Source organism: Microcebus murinus, chromosome 26, assembly GCF_040939455.1.
Source record: "Microcebus murinus isolate Inina chromosome 26, M.murinus_Inina_mat1.0, whole genome shotgun sequence".
Taxonomy (NCBI): domain Eukaryota; kingdom Metazoa; phylum Chordata; class Mammalia; order Primates; family Cheirogaleidae; genus Microcebus; species Microcebus murinus.
This window is the reverse complement of record NC_134129.1, coordinates 12476712-12490906: the sequence shown is the minus strand read 5'-3', so window position 1 is coordinate 12490906 and position 14195 is coordinate 12476712. Positions and strand designations below refer to the sequence as shown.

The window sequence follows — 14195 nt, the reverse complement described above, 5'->3', positions numbered from 1 at the left end:
TTCCTAATTTTTAATATTAAATTCTATATATTTTTTTAAAATAATACTTTATGGTAAAATAAAGCAGTTTGTAGAATTTATGTATTTAACAGTAAGACAAGCAAATATTTTATTTTTATAATTTATAAGGACTTGTAAAATTCCTTATTATTATAAAAATCAATACTAAGAAGTTGCTTTTATATGAGTCTAGGTCCCCTCTATTTCTTTTGTGAAAACAGCACAATGTTTGTATTATATATTACTGATTTTCTCCTGTGCTTGCAGTTAAAAAAAAGACAAACCACTTTAATTAATTAAAACATGGGAGTTGTAATGATACACCAAAAATTATTTTATTAATTTGATTAGGAAGTCAAAGTGACTGTTGTTTGCTTGTACTTTGAGAGGAGCGATATTTTTGTTCTTGTTAGAAAATTGGTCATTAACATTGCTCTGTAGTACAATAAATTGATTCTCTGCAATACTAGTATCTGCTCAAGTATAAAAATAGACTTGCAAAAAAAATTTTTTAAATTTAAAAAATAGACTTGCAATTTGGAAAACATGATTTTAACTGAACTTCAATGCTTTGAAAAAAGTATTTTCAACAGTGTTTTTAAACATTTTTATTATATTTTTATTTAGCCTCATTGTAAGAATATAAGGGAGATCACAGCTTTGATGTACAAAATTATTTTTAAATTCACACTAAAATACATTAGGATTAAAATGAATTCTCTTCAACCACCCATTTTACCACCTTCAGCTGAGTAGGTAATCTGTGCCAGTCATTGTGAAAAATCTTTATTTTAAGAAAAAAAAATAATTAACAAAAAATTTAACAAGTTTCACTTAACAAAATACACCCAAAAGGAAATCACAGTACAAAGACAGTTTTAAGTCAAGGCCTCACCAATTCCTACAGTATTATTAGTATTGTGTCTCAATTCTCAAAAACTAACTCTTAAAAAGCTTCAACTTAACCTAAAAGATTTTAAGTGAAAAGATAAACTGGAATGAACAAACGAGAAATATTTCTTTTTTGAATCAGGGAGCTAGCACCTTTGAGTTTTCCAAAAAAAGCACGTCTCCCCAATGAGTTCACTGCAGTGTGGTGGCAAAAGGTCCATATTTAACACACTTAAAGTACTTAAACTCAGATAACATCGCTCTCGGGGATACTACCAAAGTGTTAATTGAGAAAAGCTGAAAACAGTAGTTTACTCAATATCACATGCTGGAAAAGTCTGTATGAGAAAACACCGAAGAGGCAATTTTTTGGTGCAGCTTTTGCAAACTCACGGCGCAAAATGGGCTCCCACAGGTTCCCTGCGTCTGCTCTCCGTTGCTTGTGAACACGTGGTGGAGACAACCCAGACGTTCCCACGGAACTAGTCGTACCCGCCCATGCTGTTCTGGCCGCTGTAGCCAGCCCCGTAGCAGCTGCTCACCGCCTGGCTCTCCAGACCGCCGTAGGTGGCCTGGGCCACCGGCACGCCCACGCCTTGCATCACCTGGCCGCCGTACACCGGGTTGCCGGCCCCCGCCGTCGAATTCAGGAAGAGTTCTATGTACCTGTGCTGCATGTTGGCCCGGTCTTTCGACATAGACGCCACGGCCTCCTCGTGAGTGGCGAACTCCACGTCCGCTTCGCCCGTCACTCTTCCGTCCGGGCCGATCTCGATTTGCACCCGCACGGGCTTGAGCGGGGAGAAGAAGCTGTAAATGTCATTCTCGGTGGCCTTGTACGGCAGCCCCCGCATGTGGACGCAGTGCCCCGTGGTGCCCTGCACCGCGAACTCGCCGTCTCCGTACCGGTGCTCGTACATCCCCGAGAGGCAGTAGCCCAGGTCGCTCCCGAACACGTCGGCCGCGGCGAAGCCGTAGCTGTCGCTGAGGCCACCGTACTCCTCGTAGCCGCCGTAGCCTGCACCGTAGGCGCCGGGCCGCATCCTCTCCAGGCCCGCTTGCTTCACGATGCCCACGTACCTCCTGGCCGTCCCGTGGCGGTTATAGGGCCCCGGCCGTTGCACCGACATGAACTTGAGCCGGGGGTCCGAGTACGACCTCACTTCCTCCTGACTGCTCTTGAACACTTCGATGTACCTGTGCCCGATCCTCTCCTTGTGCTTCCCCAGCGCCTTCTCGGCCAGCTCCTGCGAGGCGAACTGCACGAAGGCCTCCCCCGTGATCTTGCCCTCGGAGTCCACGGGCAGCGTGATTCCGTTGGGCACGATTTCCAGCCCCGAGAAGAACTGGACGATCTCTTCCTTTGTGCACCCAAACGGCAGTCCTCGCAGACGCACGAAGCCGTCGTTGGCGCTGTCGGCGCTGTTGGGCCCGCTGTGCTTCAGCACCCACTCCATCTCGGTCCTGTGCGACTTGAACACCTCGATGTAGCGGTGCCCCATGCTCTCCCTGTCTTTCTTCAGGGCCGTTTTGACGTCGTCCTCCGACCCGAACTCAACAAAAGCCTCACCGCTCTGCCTGCCCTCCCTCGTGTAGATGAAGTGGACGCCCGCCGCCCCGTTTCGAATCGTGCAGTCGCAAAGGAAGTTCTGCACGTCCTCCACCGAGCAGGACCAGGGCAGGCCGCGGAGCTTCACCACAAAGCCCTCCCCTCCCTCGGGGCCCAGCATCGTCGGCACTGGCTAGGGCGGAGGTCGCACAAGCCGGGGCACGGATTTCCTGCGGCTCCAAGGCCGACTCCGGGTGCCTTCAGCAGGGGACACTGCTGGCCGGTAACGGATTGTCCATGGGGGACAGCAAGACTGATTTCTTTGGCGCGAAGGCAGCTTACAGTCCAAGGCCTCCGAGTTCCACCGGAAGTTCAGCAATGCAGGGCGCTCCGGGCCAAGTCCAGGTGCATCTCCCCTTTCGTCCTTACCCGCGCCACGGTAGGGCCGAGGAAGTGTGGGGCTGGAGTCCAGGAAGCGGAAGCCCAGTGATGGAGGCCGAGAGCCGGACGTGGGTCACAGGGTGCAGAGGAGGAAGAGCCACAGCCGCCCGCCAAAATGTCACCAATGGGAAACGTGTGCCTCGGGCTCTCAGTCTCCACGCTCTGATCTCACATCCGGCTCCTCGGCATTCCCACAGTGCACCTGGCGGAGGGTGGAACGCCCAGGACTTGGCAGTTGTAGCTGAGGCAGTTGAGGCTGGTTTACCATCACCATAGAAACCCCCAGCAGCGTGCTCTGGGCGGGTTTTCCGAGGGGCGGGGTCGTTGGCACCTTCCCTCCCAGTGCACGAGGCACTTCCGGCACTTCCGGAAGCCAGCCTGCTGACAGAGGCTGGGCCCTGGCTGTGCCCTATGTCTCAGGCACCCGGAAACAGCGGCTCCAGGGCTTTGTGTTCCTTCCCTGCTGTTAGCGGATGGCCTGACTATGGCCGATATTCCACAGTGTCTCGTTTCTTGTAACTTGTTTTCATTAATAATGTCTGACAACAGAAGCTGAATACTGTATAAAATAGCCATCGATAGCTGTAGAATAAGCAAATGCAAACAATGGCCTTGGTTACTATAGTAAGTATGCAAGGTTCACTGTACAGAGATATTGAATAATTATATCTGATTTTACTGTTGTTAAAAACATTAATTATTTAATGAGTTTGAAGTGTTGAAGTGTTTGCTTCTGACTTAAAAAAATGTACTCTTCAGTAATCGTCAGGCTTAGTCCATTGAAAGAAAATGAAAATGATTTCTCAAAGCCATATTGACAAATTTAGTTGTGCCTCCTGAACACGCAGAAGTGGAGAAAAGTCATTTGAATCCCAGATTCTATGATATTTGGCCGAAAAAAATCATCAGGACAGGAAAGAATAGTGAAATTTGTTGAAGAAATTGTGTCTTAAGCAGAATAAGTAGCATAGTTCTTTTAAAATAAAATATGAAACTTAAGCAAATTGGAGTTTCCTATTTTAGGAAACACATGTGAGGGTATTCTGTATGAAGCTGGAAATTCTTGGAAAAATCTTTGCTTTATATGAAGCACATTTAAAGAAGGTGCCTAATTTGAATAGTAGAGGGCCCTAAAGACAGAAAAAATAAGGTAGCATACTTCTTGGTTAAGGAAAATGTTAATGATGATAAAGGCAAAAATTATCTCCTAATATACTCTTTCTTTACATAAAATTCTCTAAAGCAGGAACATATCTGGGCCACTGTATTACAGTGCTCTACAGTGTATTACAAAATAAACCTACATCATAAAAGGTATTACAAGTTATAAGTTATTTATAAGTATTTTACTTTCAAAAATGAGAAAGAATGTTTATCACTTAAGGAATGAAAACATCATTCAACAGGTGATATTTTAGCTCATAAAATAATATTGCTATCAAAGGGGGAATATTGTGAAATAAAATAGCACACATACAGACACAAAGAAAAGAAATATCATGGATGAGAAAGATCAAAAAACTTAGTTGAATTAAGTTCAAATGTTTGAGGTATAGAGTACAATATTTTTAAGTGCTTTCCACATGTGATAGTTTAGCCATAAATAATTTTCAATATCATTTCAATGGCAAGAGATTATCTCTCTATGGCATGATTATGGTAAAGTATAGCTATATTCTTTACAAAATGGTCATTTTTGGCAAACATCAAAAAGAATATTTGCTCTAAAATAGCCAAAAAACAAGCAAGACTGAAAAAAATTAAATCACACAAAATGATGCAAAATGAAATTCTGTACTGAAGGCCTCAAATACATTTCTTTTTATAAAGTAGCTGTCAATAATGTGTAATAAATGTCAAACATTTTACAGTATCTTGGCTTGAATTTATATGCCCTGATCTTGGAATGTCAATTTTTTTAATTATCAGAAAAATAATACATGCTGCAAATACTATTCTATCCATGATATTTCCTTATATCAATATAAATTCTTAAAATTGAATTACCAAAGTAAAGATGTTTTCAAGGAGTAAACAATATAAACTATTATATTGCCACTTTGGTATACTTTGTATCTCCTGGAAACTTAAGACAATCTTTTTTCATACCTTCAGCAAAATTTTTTGTTTATCAAGTTCAATTTTATCCTATTTATGAATCAGATAAAAGTTCTAAATCCATTACAAAAGGAACATCATTATAATGCATGGTGCACTACATTGAAAGTATTTTAGAATCCTAGATAATGGCCAAGAATAACACTACTTTTAAAAATCTATTTAGAATGAAAATCATTGTCACAAGTTATTCAGTACAGTAAATGCTTTCCTTTCCGAGTCCTTCTTCACATCTTTCTAAAGTTAAAAATAAAAAGGCAGCCAAACTTTGCCTGAGTGTCTTAGCACAAATACAAGGAGGACATAACCCCAACTAGCTGTCACTAGAATGAGATGTGACCTCTGAGTGTTCTAAATTTTCTCTTCTCACAGGGAGCCCGCATTCTATAGACTGAGAAGAGAATATTGGCTTCATGTTCCCCTCCTGTACATTCTAAACAAGATCTGAACCCGTTCCAAGAACAAGCCATTTTTGTTCCAGTTACAGTTTTATCTGCTATTCAGGGCTGGCACCCCTGAAAGGCGGGTAAGCCTGTGTGCTACAGTGTGACTTATGGATTATCACTTAATGGGCTAAATATAGAGAGAAAGTCCTTCGTGAGAAAGCCTTTGGTACCAGCTCTTGTTTCCTCCATGCGCAGGCTGACCTGTGTTTTAAATTTGCCAAATTTCAGAAGTCCCTTAATGCCTGATGCTCTCAGTCCTGTGTCCTTTCACAACTGCTCTTCTGGCAGTGTAATATCTGGCCCGTGTAATATCTGCAGCAATGCCACGTGCCTCCCCTCTCTGTCCCTCTGTCTCTGTCTCTGTCTCTGTGTGTCTCCCTCTCAGATCTCTCTGATGATCCTACTTACATAAAAGTTACTTTTAATGAAAGTTATACAGTTTAATACACAAAAATATGGAGGTATTTTTTAGTGTTGCCGTCATTTTCACCACGGCACCTAGGCTCTTGGGAGAGCCACAGTCTGGAACATTGCCACTTGCTCTGATAAATGGTAAATAGCACCCCAGAGGATGTCACAGAACCAATTAAATTCTCAACCCAAAAGTGATACACTTCACTTTCTCCCCATAACTCATTGACTAGAATGATCGTATGTTTTCCCCAAAGTACAGAAGGACATGGAATGAAATGCTACCAGGTGACAGGAAGATGTAAATATCTAGTAAGCAGCAGTAATAATTTCACAGTAGGCCAAGGTCTTTCTGTCCCTTATGGCCATCTATTTTCAGTAAAAGAGAACTACAATATGTACAAATCCTTTGGTAATAGCACCTTTCATGAGAAATTAAGTTCATTTTTATGTTTCTAGAAAACAATTCTTTTCGCCATCAATGTCTCAAATATTGGGAAAAGATATTTGGATATTTTCGTAGACTCCAATTTTTCTGCCTTGGGTGAAGTAATGAAAGTGGTAAATTCACTTTTTTTCCTTAGAAAGTCATCCTATTTCCTCACAAAAGTGAACTATGTCAATTGCTGAACTGTAGACAGTCGGGTATTTGAAGAATTTCCCCTTCAGACAGAGGGCAGGAACAATGTGAGCAATATCTGGATACCACTTGACACTGCATTTTAAAAGGAATAAAAGAAGAATAAAAACCATTTGAGATGTTTTCAGTCTCCTTCAATGCTGGCATTTCTAGCTCCTTGAGGGAAAAAAAAATAGACTTACAGCTTTGCAAAGGGTGGTGAGGAATGTTTGATTTTAATTTTGATGGTATCATATAGAAATTACATGGAAAGATAATTACCTTTGTAACATGAAGGATTTATGTTTAAGCTGGACCAAATCAGTTATATGTCCTTAAACAATCATTTATTCTTTCAGAACAAAGATTGACAAAATATGTCCTGAAACCCAATTTAGCTTGCCACTTGTTTTTGTATGGTCCACAAACTAAGATGTACTTAACATTTTTAAATGCTTTAAAAAATCAAAAGAATAATATTTCATGACATATGAAAAATAACTGAAATTTAAATCTCAGTTTCTATAAATGACATTTTTGAGCACAGCTATATATGTTGATTTGCATCTTGTCTATGGCTGGTTTCATGATTCATGACAGAGCTGAATAGTTGCAACAGAGACTATGTGATTGCAAACTTTAAAATATTTACCATCTCTCTGGTAAAGGAAAGAGTTTTCCATCCCTGTTTTTGGAGTTTCAGTTTCCTTATCTGCACAATAAGAATGATTCTTATTTTATAGTATTGCCATATTTTAGAAAATTAATTACTAAGTTTTTTCTAATATTTCCATATGACTAATTCTGGCTCTTATTAAATTAGAATTGTGATTTCATCACAAGTCACTGGATGATTTCCTCTCTGTTCCTAAGAGTTGAGTATCCATGTATCTGTTGTGCCTTTTTAGTTTAGGATTTAGATTATAATCTGGCATGAGCACCCTATTCTGTGTATCTTTTTATGTCATGTTGCTCTGCTTCCCACTTGAGAGACATACCTGACCTCTTACTAAAACTAAGCCCCATGAGAAAAAAGAGGATGATATTTAAGTTTTGCGATTAAGGACAGTAATTGTCTTGCCCCTTCTGATCAAAATACCTTATTCCTCCCATTTAAAGAATCACATGCGACTACAGTTGCATTATGGTTTGTTCTTGACTTCTATTAGATTTCTTCTTGGAGCTGGATTAAGGAGAGAGATGGAAGAGATGACAAAACCTTATGCTTCTGTAGAGTAAAAGGGTAGAAGTAACAAATTTCTCACTGGGTCACTGTTCAAAGTAAGCATGATGATCTGAAGGCCCCACACCGAAAAGCATACACAACCATTACCACGTGGTACTGCACGTGACAGCAGCTGTCTTAGTGTGTGATACTGCAGGGACTAAACTGCAAGTAAAAATGGTTAACTTCAGTTTCCAAAAGATGATAGGTAAAAAAAAAAATTAAGAATGAGACATAATTCATTTTTGGAAAGCAAATAGGCAGAAAATTTGTTAATAAGATATAAACACAGAGAAAATTAAGACTAGTTTTTGTAAATTTTCATAAAAACAAGATATAAGCCAAATTTTCTGCGAAACTGAAAATTCTTAGAAATTAATGGCATCAGTTACCATGTGTGACTGGATGAGATATAAAGTTGGAAATGTACATTTAGAGACTGGCCTCTTCCCTCTTCTTTGAATGCAGCAAGTCTTTGCACATATTATTTCTTTGTACATAATGCCTTTTCCATAGATATTCACATGGCTTGCTTTCTCAATATTTTTTAGGAATTTATCCAATTATTATAGAGAGGATAACAATACATGATCATTTCAATGTATTATTCACAATGTCCAGTACACAATTAAAATTATTATACATACAATAGAACAACAAAATGTAATCCACAATAAAAAAAATCCACAAGATGTTGGAATTGGTAGACAAAGATATTAAAGCACTATATTAAATATTAAGAAATTTAAAAAAGATATTCACAATGAGTGTATAGAAGTGACTATTGGCAGAGATATTAAAATTATGAGGAAGAATAAGATATAAAAATTTTTCAATGAGCTAAATAATAGATTGGGACAAAAAAAGGAGTCAGTGTATGTGAAAGTATATCAATAGAAATTTTGCTATTTACTTATTTTATTTTAATTTATTTTTTATTTTCTTTGTTGAGACAGAGTCTTGCTCTGTTGCCTGAGCTAAAGTGCCATGGCGTCAGCCTTGCTTATAGCAACCTCAAATTCCTGGGCTCAAGGAATCCTCCTGCCTCAGCCTCCCAAGTAGCTGGGGTTACAGGCATGTGCCACCAGACCTGGCTAAATTTTCTATTTTCAATAGAGACAGTGTCTCGCTCCTGCTCAGGCTGTTCTCAAACTCCTGACCTCATGTGATCCTTCCACTTCGGCCTCCCAGAGTGCTAGGATTACAGGTATGAACCACCACACCTGGCCTGAAATTATCCGATTTAAAGAACCAAGGGAAAAATTTTGAAAATTAAAATAAACACAATTCAATGACATCTGGAAAAATATTGTTCAGTACAATACATATTTAATTAGAGTCCCAAGATGAGATGAGAGGACATTAGAAAATATATTTGAAAATACAATGGCTAAAAATTACAAAATTAGGTGGAAATCAGGAATCTCAACAGCCATTAAGCCTCTTAAACCTAGAAAACCAATGCCTAGGCACACTGTATTTAAAATGCTGAAAAGCAAATAAAATAAGAGGCTCTTGAAAGTAGCTAGAAAAAAAAATAGTATATTACACATAAGGAAATGACTATATAAAAGATAACAGGCTGGTGGTTAAATAGCATGATATTGATAATGTATTTATTGTTCTAATAATTATGTTGTGATATATTAGAGAATGATTTTGTTTTCAGGCAATACATACTGAACGCATAAACGATATAACATCTATAACCTTTAAATGGTTCGGAAAAATATGTAGATATATGTGCATGTGCATTTGAGAGTTCTTTTTACTATTATTGCAACTTAGCCATAATATTGAAATTTATAAAAATAAAAAAAAAGAGCAAGAGAACTAAATGTACAACTACATGTGTATAAAATAAAAAAAATTGATCTGAAACTGTCAATATGCAATGGTGGAAACTGTAAGAACTGTAGCAGAGCAGGCAGCTTCAGCTCAGCTTGATTATTAACATGTAAAAATATGTGTCCACGATAGTCAGATCTTTTAACTTTTTCAAGAAAAATTGGAAATTTACAATTTTATGTGAAATTTCATGATTTTATATTCCAGAAACAGTGTAAAAATTCTATATTGCATATTTGAGGCCATGAATTTGCAACTTCACTATCAATATAGATGAAAATATTTTTGATAGGACTTTATAACTTCATAAAATAATACCAAATTTAGGTTACATTGAGTGTTCATTAAGATGAACACTATAATTTGAAAACTTTAGAAATTATAGATATTAACCTATTTATTTATTTATTTATTTATTTATTTATTTATTTATTTATTTATAGATACTGGGTCTCACTGTGTTGCCAGGCTGGTGTTGAACTCCTGGTCTCAAGTGGATCCTTCCAGACTCAACTTCCCAAGTAGCTGGGACGACAGGTGGCCACCACTCCACCCAGCTAATTCTTGAATAAAAAATTATACTTCCAATATTATTGTTTGAGTTGCCTATTTAAGTTTATTTCACCTGCTTAATGTTGTCTGTGTGTAAGAGATGTTAGTAAAATTTCATGTCTAAAATGTTCTAATTTCTATGTTGACTTCATAAATTCGGTATTTAAACTTTGTTTTGTATTTTAACTTTATAAATATTGAAAATTTGCAATGTAAATTGTCTACATTCCAAATTTATTTCATTGCTTTTCCTTTACAAGAATAGTGAGGGTAGTAAGGATTAGGATGAGGAGCAAAGCTTTATGTGCCCGGGAGTGTATCCAGGTTTACGCAGATAGTACTACACAGGATGCATACACTAGACTGTAGCTAAATCACAATAATTTTGGAGAGTGAAAAAGTGACCAAAGCTGAATGAAGGCAAAATTAACGTCAAAACTTGGTTTCTGGAGTCCAGTTTATGGCCCAGAAACAAGACAAAGCAGAAATCGGGCAAGAAGCAGTCAGAGCGTGTGATTGCGATCATAGTCATGAGTTAAAAGAACAGCGAGCTTTGAAGGAGCGGGAAAATTCTGATCAGTAATGAAAACACCTGTTAGCGTCTACACTTTTGTTTAAAGATCTGGTATGGAGGGTGTTGTATGGATGAGTCAGCCTGACTTAGAAAGCCAAAGGTAAAATGGATACTCTTACTACAGCTAATACAGCCAATAAAGTAAATCAAATCCATTTACCCATAGTAAGCTTCAGAAGCTCATCAGATAACATTGATGTGATTGATGAATTCCTATTCTACTTTTATATGTAGGGCAGGCGCCGGTTCTGTGTACGCTGTAAGAATTGTGACTTGTACTATAATCATAATAGCCTGATGGATGGTATGACTGTCAACATTATAGTGCTGTTTTGTGAACATTGGGCCTATATCACATCAAACGAAAGATAACTGTGTCACTCCTAATATACCGTAAAATATGCAGTATCCATCTTGTCTCTCTTATTAAAATACCTATTACAACCCTTACTTGCCCCATATCCAGAACTTCTAAGGCTCTCATACTTCCTGGAACATACAAAAGGGACTGTTTTCATTTACTTAAATACCGTCACCCCTCAAAATTTGTCCATGCTGCTCTTCACACTTCCACATTTTCTCAGCGTCTTTCTCTTTGCCACAAAATAATTTACACAAACTTAAATATATTAGTGGCATTAAGGGTTAAAGTGATTTATCTCTATAGTTATAACTATTCATTTACTTACCAAATGATGTAAACTTACCAAATTATATACATAATCACACATCACTTAACAATACGGGTAAGTTCTGAGAAATGCAACTTTAGGTGATTTCATCACCATGGGAACATCATAGAGTGTACTCGTGCAAACCTAGATGGCATAGCCTATGACACATTTAGGCTGTATGGCATACCCTATTTCTCCCAAACCTGTACAACAGGTACTGTACTATATGCTGTAGTCAATGGTAGAACAATGGTATTTGTGTAGCTAAACATACCTAAGCATAGAGAAGGTATAGTAAAAATATAATACGAAAGATAAAAAATGGTATACCTATATAGGGCATTTAATATGAATACAGCTTGCAGGAATAGAAGTTGCTCTTGGTGAGTCAGTGAGTGAGTGACGAGTGATGTGAATCCTAAGACTTTACTATACACTATTATAGACTTCATAAACACTGTACTCTTAGGCTATACTACATTTACAAAAAATATTTTTTCAATAACAACTCAACCTTAGCTTTCTGAAACTTTTTACTTTGTAATTTGTTTTTAGCTTTTGGGCTCTTTTGTATTTGCACTTAGCTTAAAACAGAAACACCTTATACAGTTGTACAAAATATTTTTTTCTTTATATTCTTGTTCTATAAACATTTTAATGTTTTTGAAATTTTTTATTTATTTATTTATTTTAACTTTGGTTAAAAACTAAGACACAGACATGCACACCCTACACCTGTCTGGGATCAATATCACTGTCCTTCACTTCCACATCTTGTCTCTCACTGGAAGTTCTTCGGGGGCAATAACATGCATGGGGCTGTCATCTCCTATGACAACAATGCCTTCTTATGAACAACCTCTTGTTGGGCCTTCCTGAGGCTACTTTACAGTTAACTTTTTTTTTAAATAAGTAGGGAGCACACTCTAAAATAACAATAAAATGTATAGCATAGTAAATAAATAAACCAGTAACATAGTCTTTTATCATCATTATCAAGTATTAGGCCCTGTACACAGTAAGTGTTATACTTTCATATGAGTGGTGCACAGTATGGCTGTTTACACCACCACTCCCATAAACCTTTGAGTAATACATTGTGATGGCTACAAGGTCACTAGGTGATAGGAATTTTTTGGCTCCACTGAAATCTTATAGGAACACTGGTTTATAGATGGCTTGTCCTTGACTGAAATGTCATTGTGTGACACACAACTGTATATATAAATATGTATGTATAGATATATAGACATAAGCATATCAAATAATATCTGTGTGTAGGTTCATCTACAGTGGTATATGATTTTCAATTAAAATCTCTTCTTTTTAAATTTAAGGTTTTAAAAAACTATAATAAATAATAATATAACAGATCAACAGATCATTGATATTATTCACAGGATTTTTCATATTATTGTAATATGCAAAATATATTCTTTTTTTTTTTTTTTTTTTTGAGACAGAGTCTGTTTTTGTTGCCCAGGCTAGAGTAAGTGCCGTGGCGTCAGCTTAGCTCACAGCAACCTTAAACTCCTGGGCTCAAGCGATCCTCCTGCCTCAGCCTCCTGAGTAGCTGGGACTATAGGCATGTGCAACCATGCCTGGCTAATTTTTTCTATATATTTTTAGTTGGCCAATTAATTTCTTTCTATTTATAGTAGAGGCGGGGTCTCACTCTTGCTCAGGCTGGTTTCAAACTCCTGACTTCAAGCAATCCTCCCACCTCGGCCTCCCAGAGTGCTAGGATTACAGGCATGAGCCACCGTGCCCTGCCCAAAATATCTTCTTTAATTTGAATACATTTGGATTCATCCATCTACATATATACATGTATATGCACATCTATCTCTCACATTGCTCTCTCACAGACACACACATGCATGTACATACATATATGATTTCAGAGTTCCTAGTTTCAATAGTGTTTGAAGGTTAAGAAAAATACAGAATATCAAGATTCTTTTTAGTTCTTCATTCAGAAGGAAATGTGGTTAACTCCCTGAGATACAAATGATCAGCATCCACAGGTCTAACTCAGTCTGGCATAGGCTTCCTGAAGGGGTTGTTGAAATGGGGAAGGGATCAGAAAAGCTGATATTTTCTATGCCTTCTATAGTCATTAGAATTGGAATTGACATAATTATTATTAAGTTGAATGGCACAGGTTAGACGAATTTTAATTCTTTCACCTTCTGATTACTTCCTGTCGCACTTTGACTCTTTGAAGAATTTGTCATATAGAAGCCCTTAAGGCAAATTGTTAAGAAGATTTTAGGTTGGGCAAATACAAAGATGCATATAGCAGACCCTCTGATCATTCATAAACAGGACTGATAGTGCTACTCTATTATGGTATGTTCCCAGGTGAAACAGGATATGCTAACTCCACTCAACACAGAATTCCAATCTATTCGAGTCCACACTTGAAGTAAAATCTATTTCCCATTCCAGGAGGGTTGAGAGTTCAAAACTCTGTGGTACAAGGCCTGGTATTCCTGTCCTGAAGTTTGAGCCTGGTCTTTTTCTTATAATTCCATTCATTGAAAGTACCTCTGAGAAGAATTCCTTGTACCTTTAATTGACAGGATATGCAAAATCAACCAAGTAAACTGTATATATAAACTGGGTGATTTTTAGATAGTTCAGAAAGGGTACTTATAATTACATAGATTTTTTTTCTTGTGTAAAATAAACTGGATTTTAATAATTTTATCTACCACTAATTGCAAAATACAAAGTGCCTAGTTGTTTTCGTGATTTGTGCAGGTAATTTTCTAACTATTTATTTAAACTTTGCATAATGAATTTACAGCTGATCCTAACCATGATTATGAATATAAATGAAGT

The 14195-nt window shown here is 37.7% G+C and overlaps 1 protein-coding gene across 1 annotated transcript; it reads right to left on the bottom strand.

Moving 5' to 3' along the window:
* Window positions 1-696: 696 nt before the first annotated feature.
* Window positions 697-2716, bottom strand: LOC105867886 (heterogeneous nuclear ribonucleoprotein F-like). Its single transcript, XM_012758287.3, has one exon. The coding sequence runs from the start codon at window positions 2619-2621 to the stop codon at window positions 1374-1376; it is 1248 nt and encodes a 415-aa protein (XP_012613741.1). The 5' UTR covers window positions 2622-2716; the 3' UTR covers window positions 697-1373.
* Between the last annotated feature and the right edge of the window lie 11479 nt (window positions 2717-14195).

Coding starts and splice junctions, on each gene's coding strand:
- LOC105867886 (XM_012758287.3), bottom strand. CDS start 2,621: ATGCTGGGCCCCGAGGGAGGGGAGGGCTTTGTGGTGAAGCTCCGCGGC.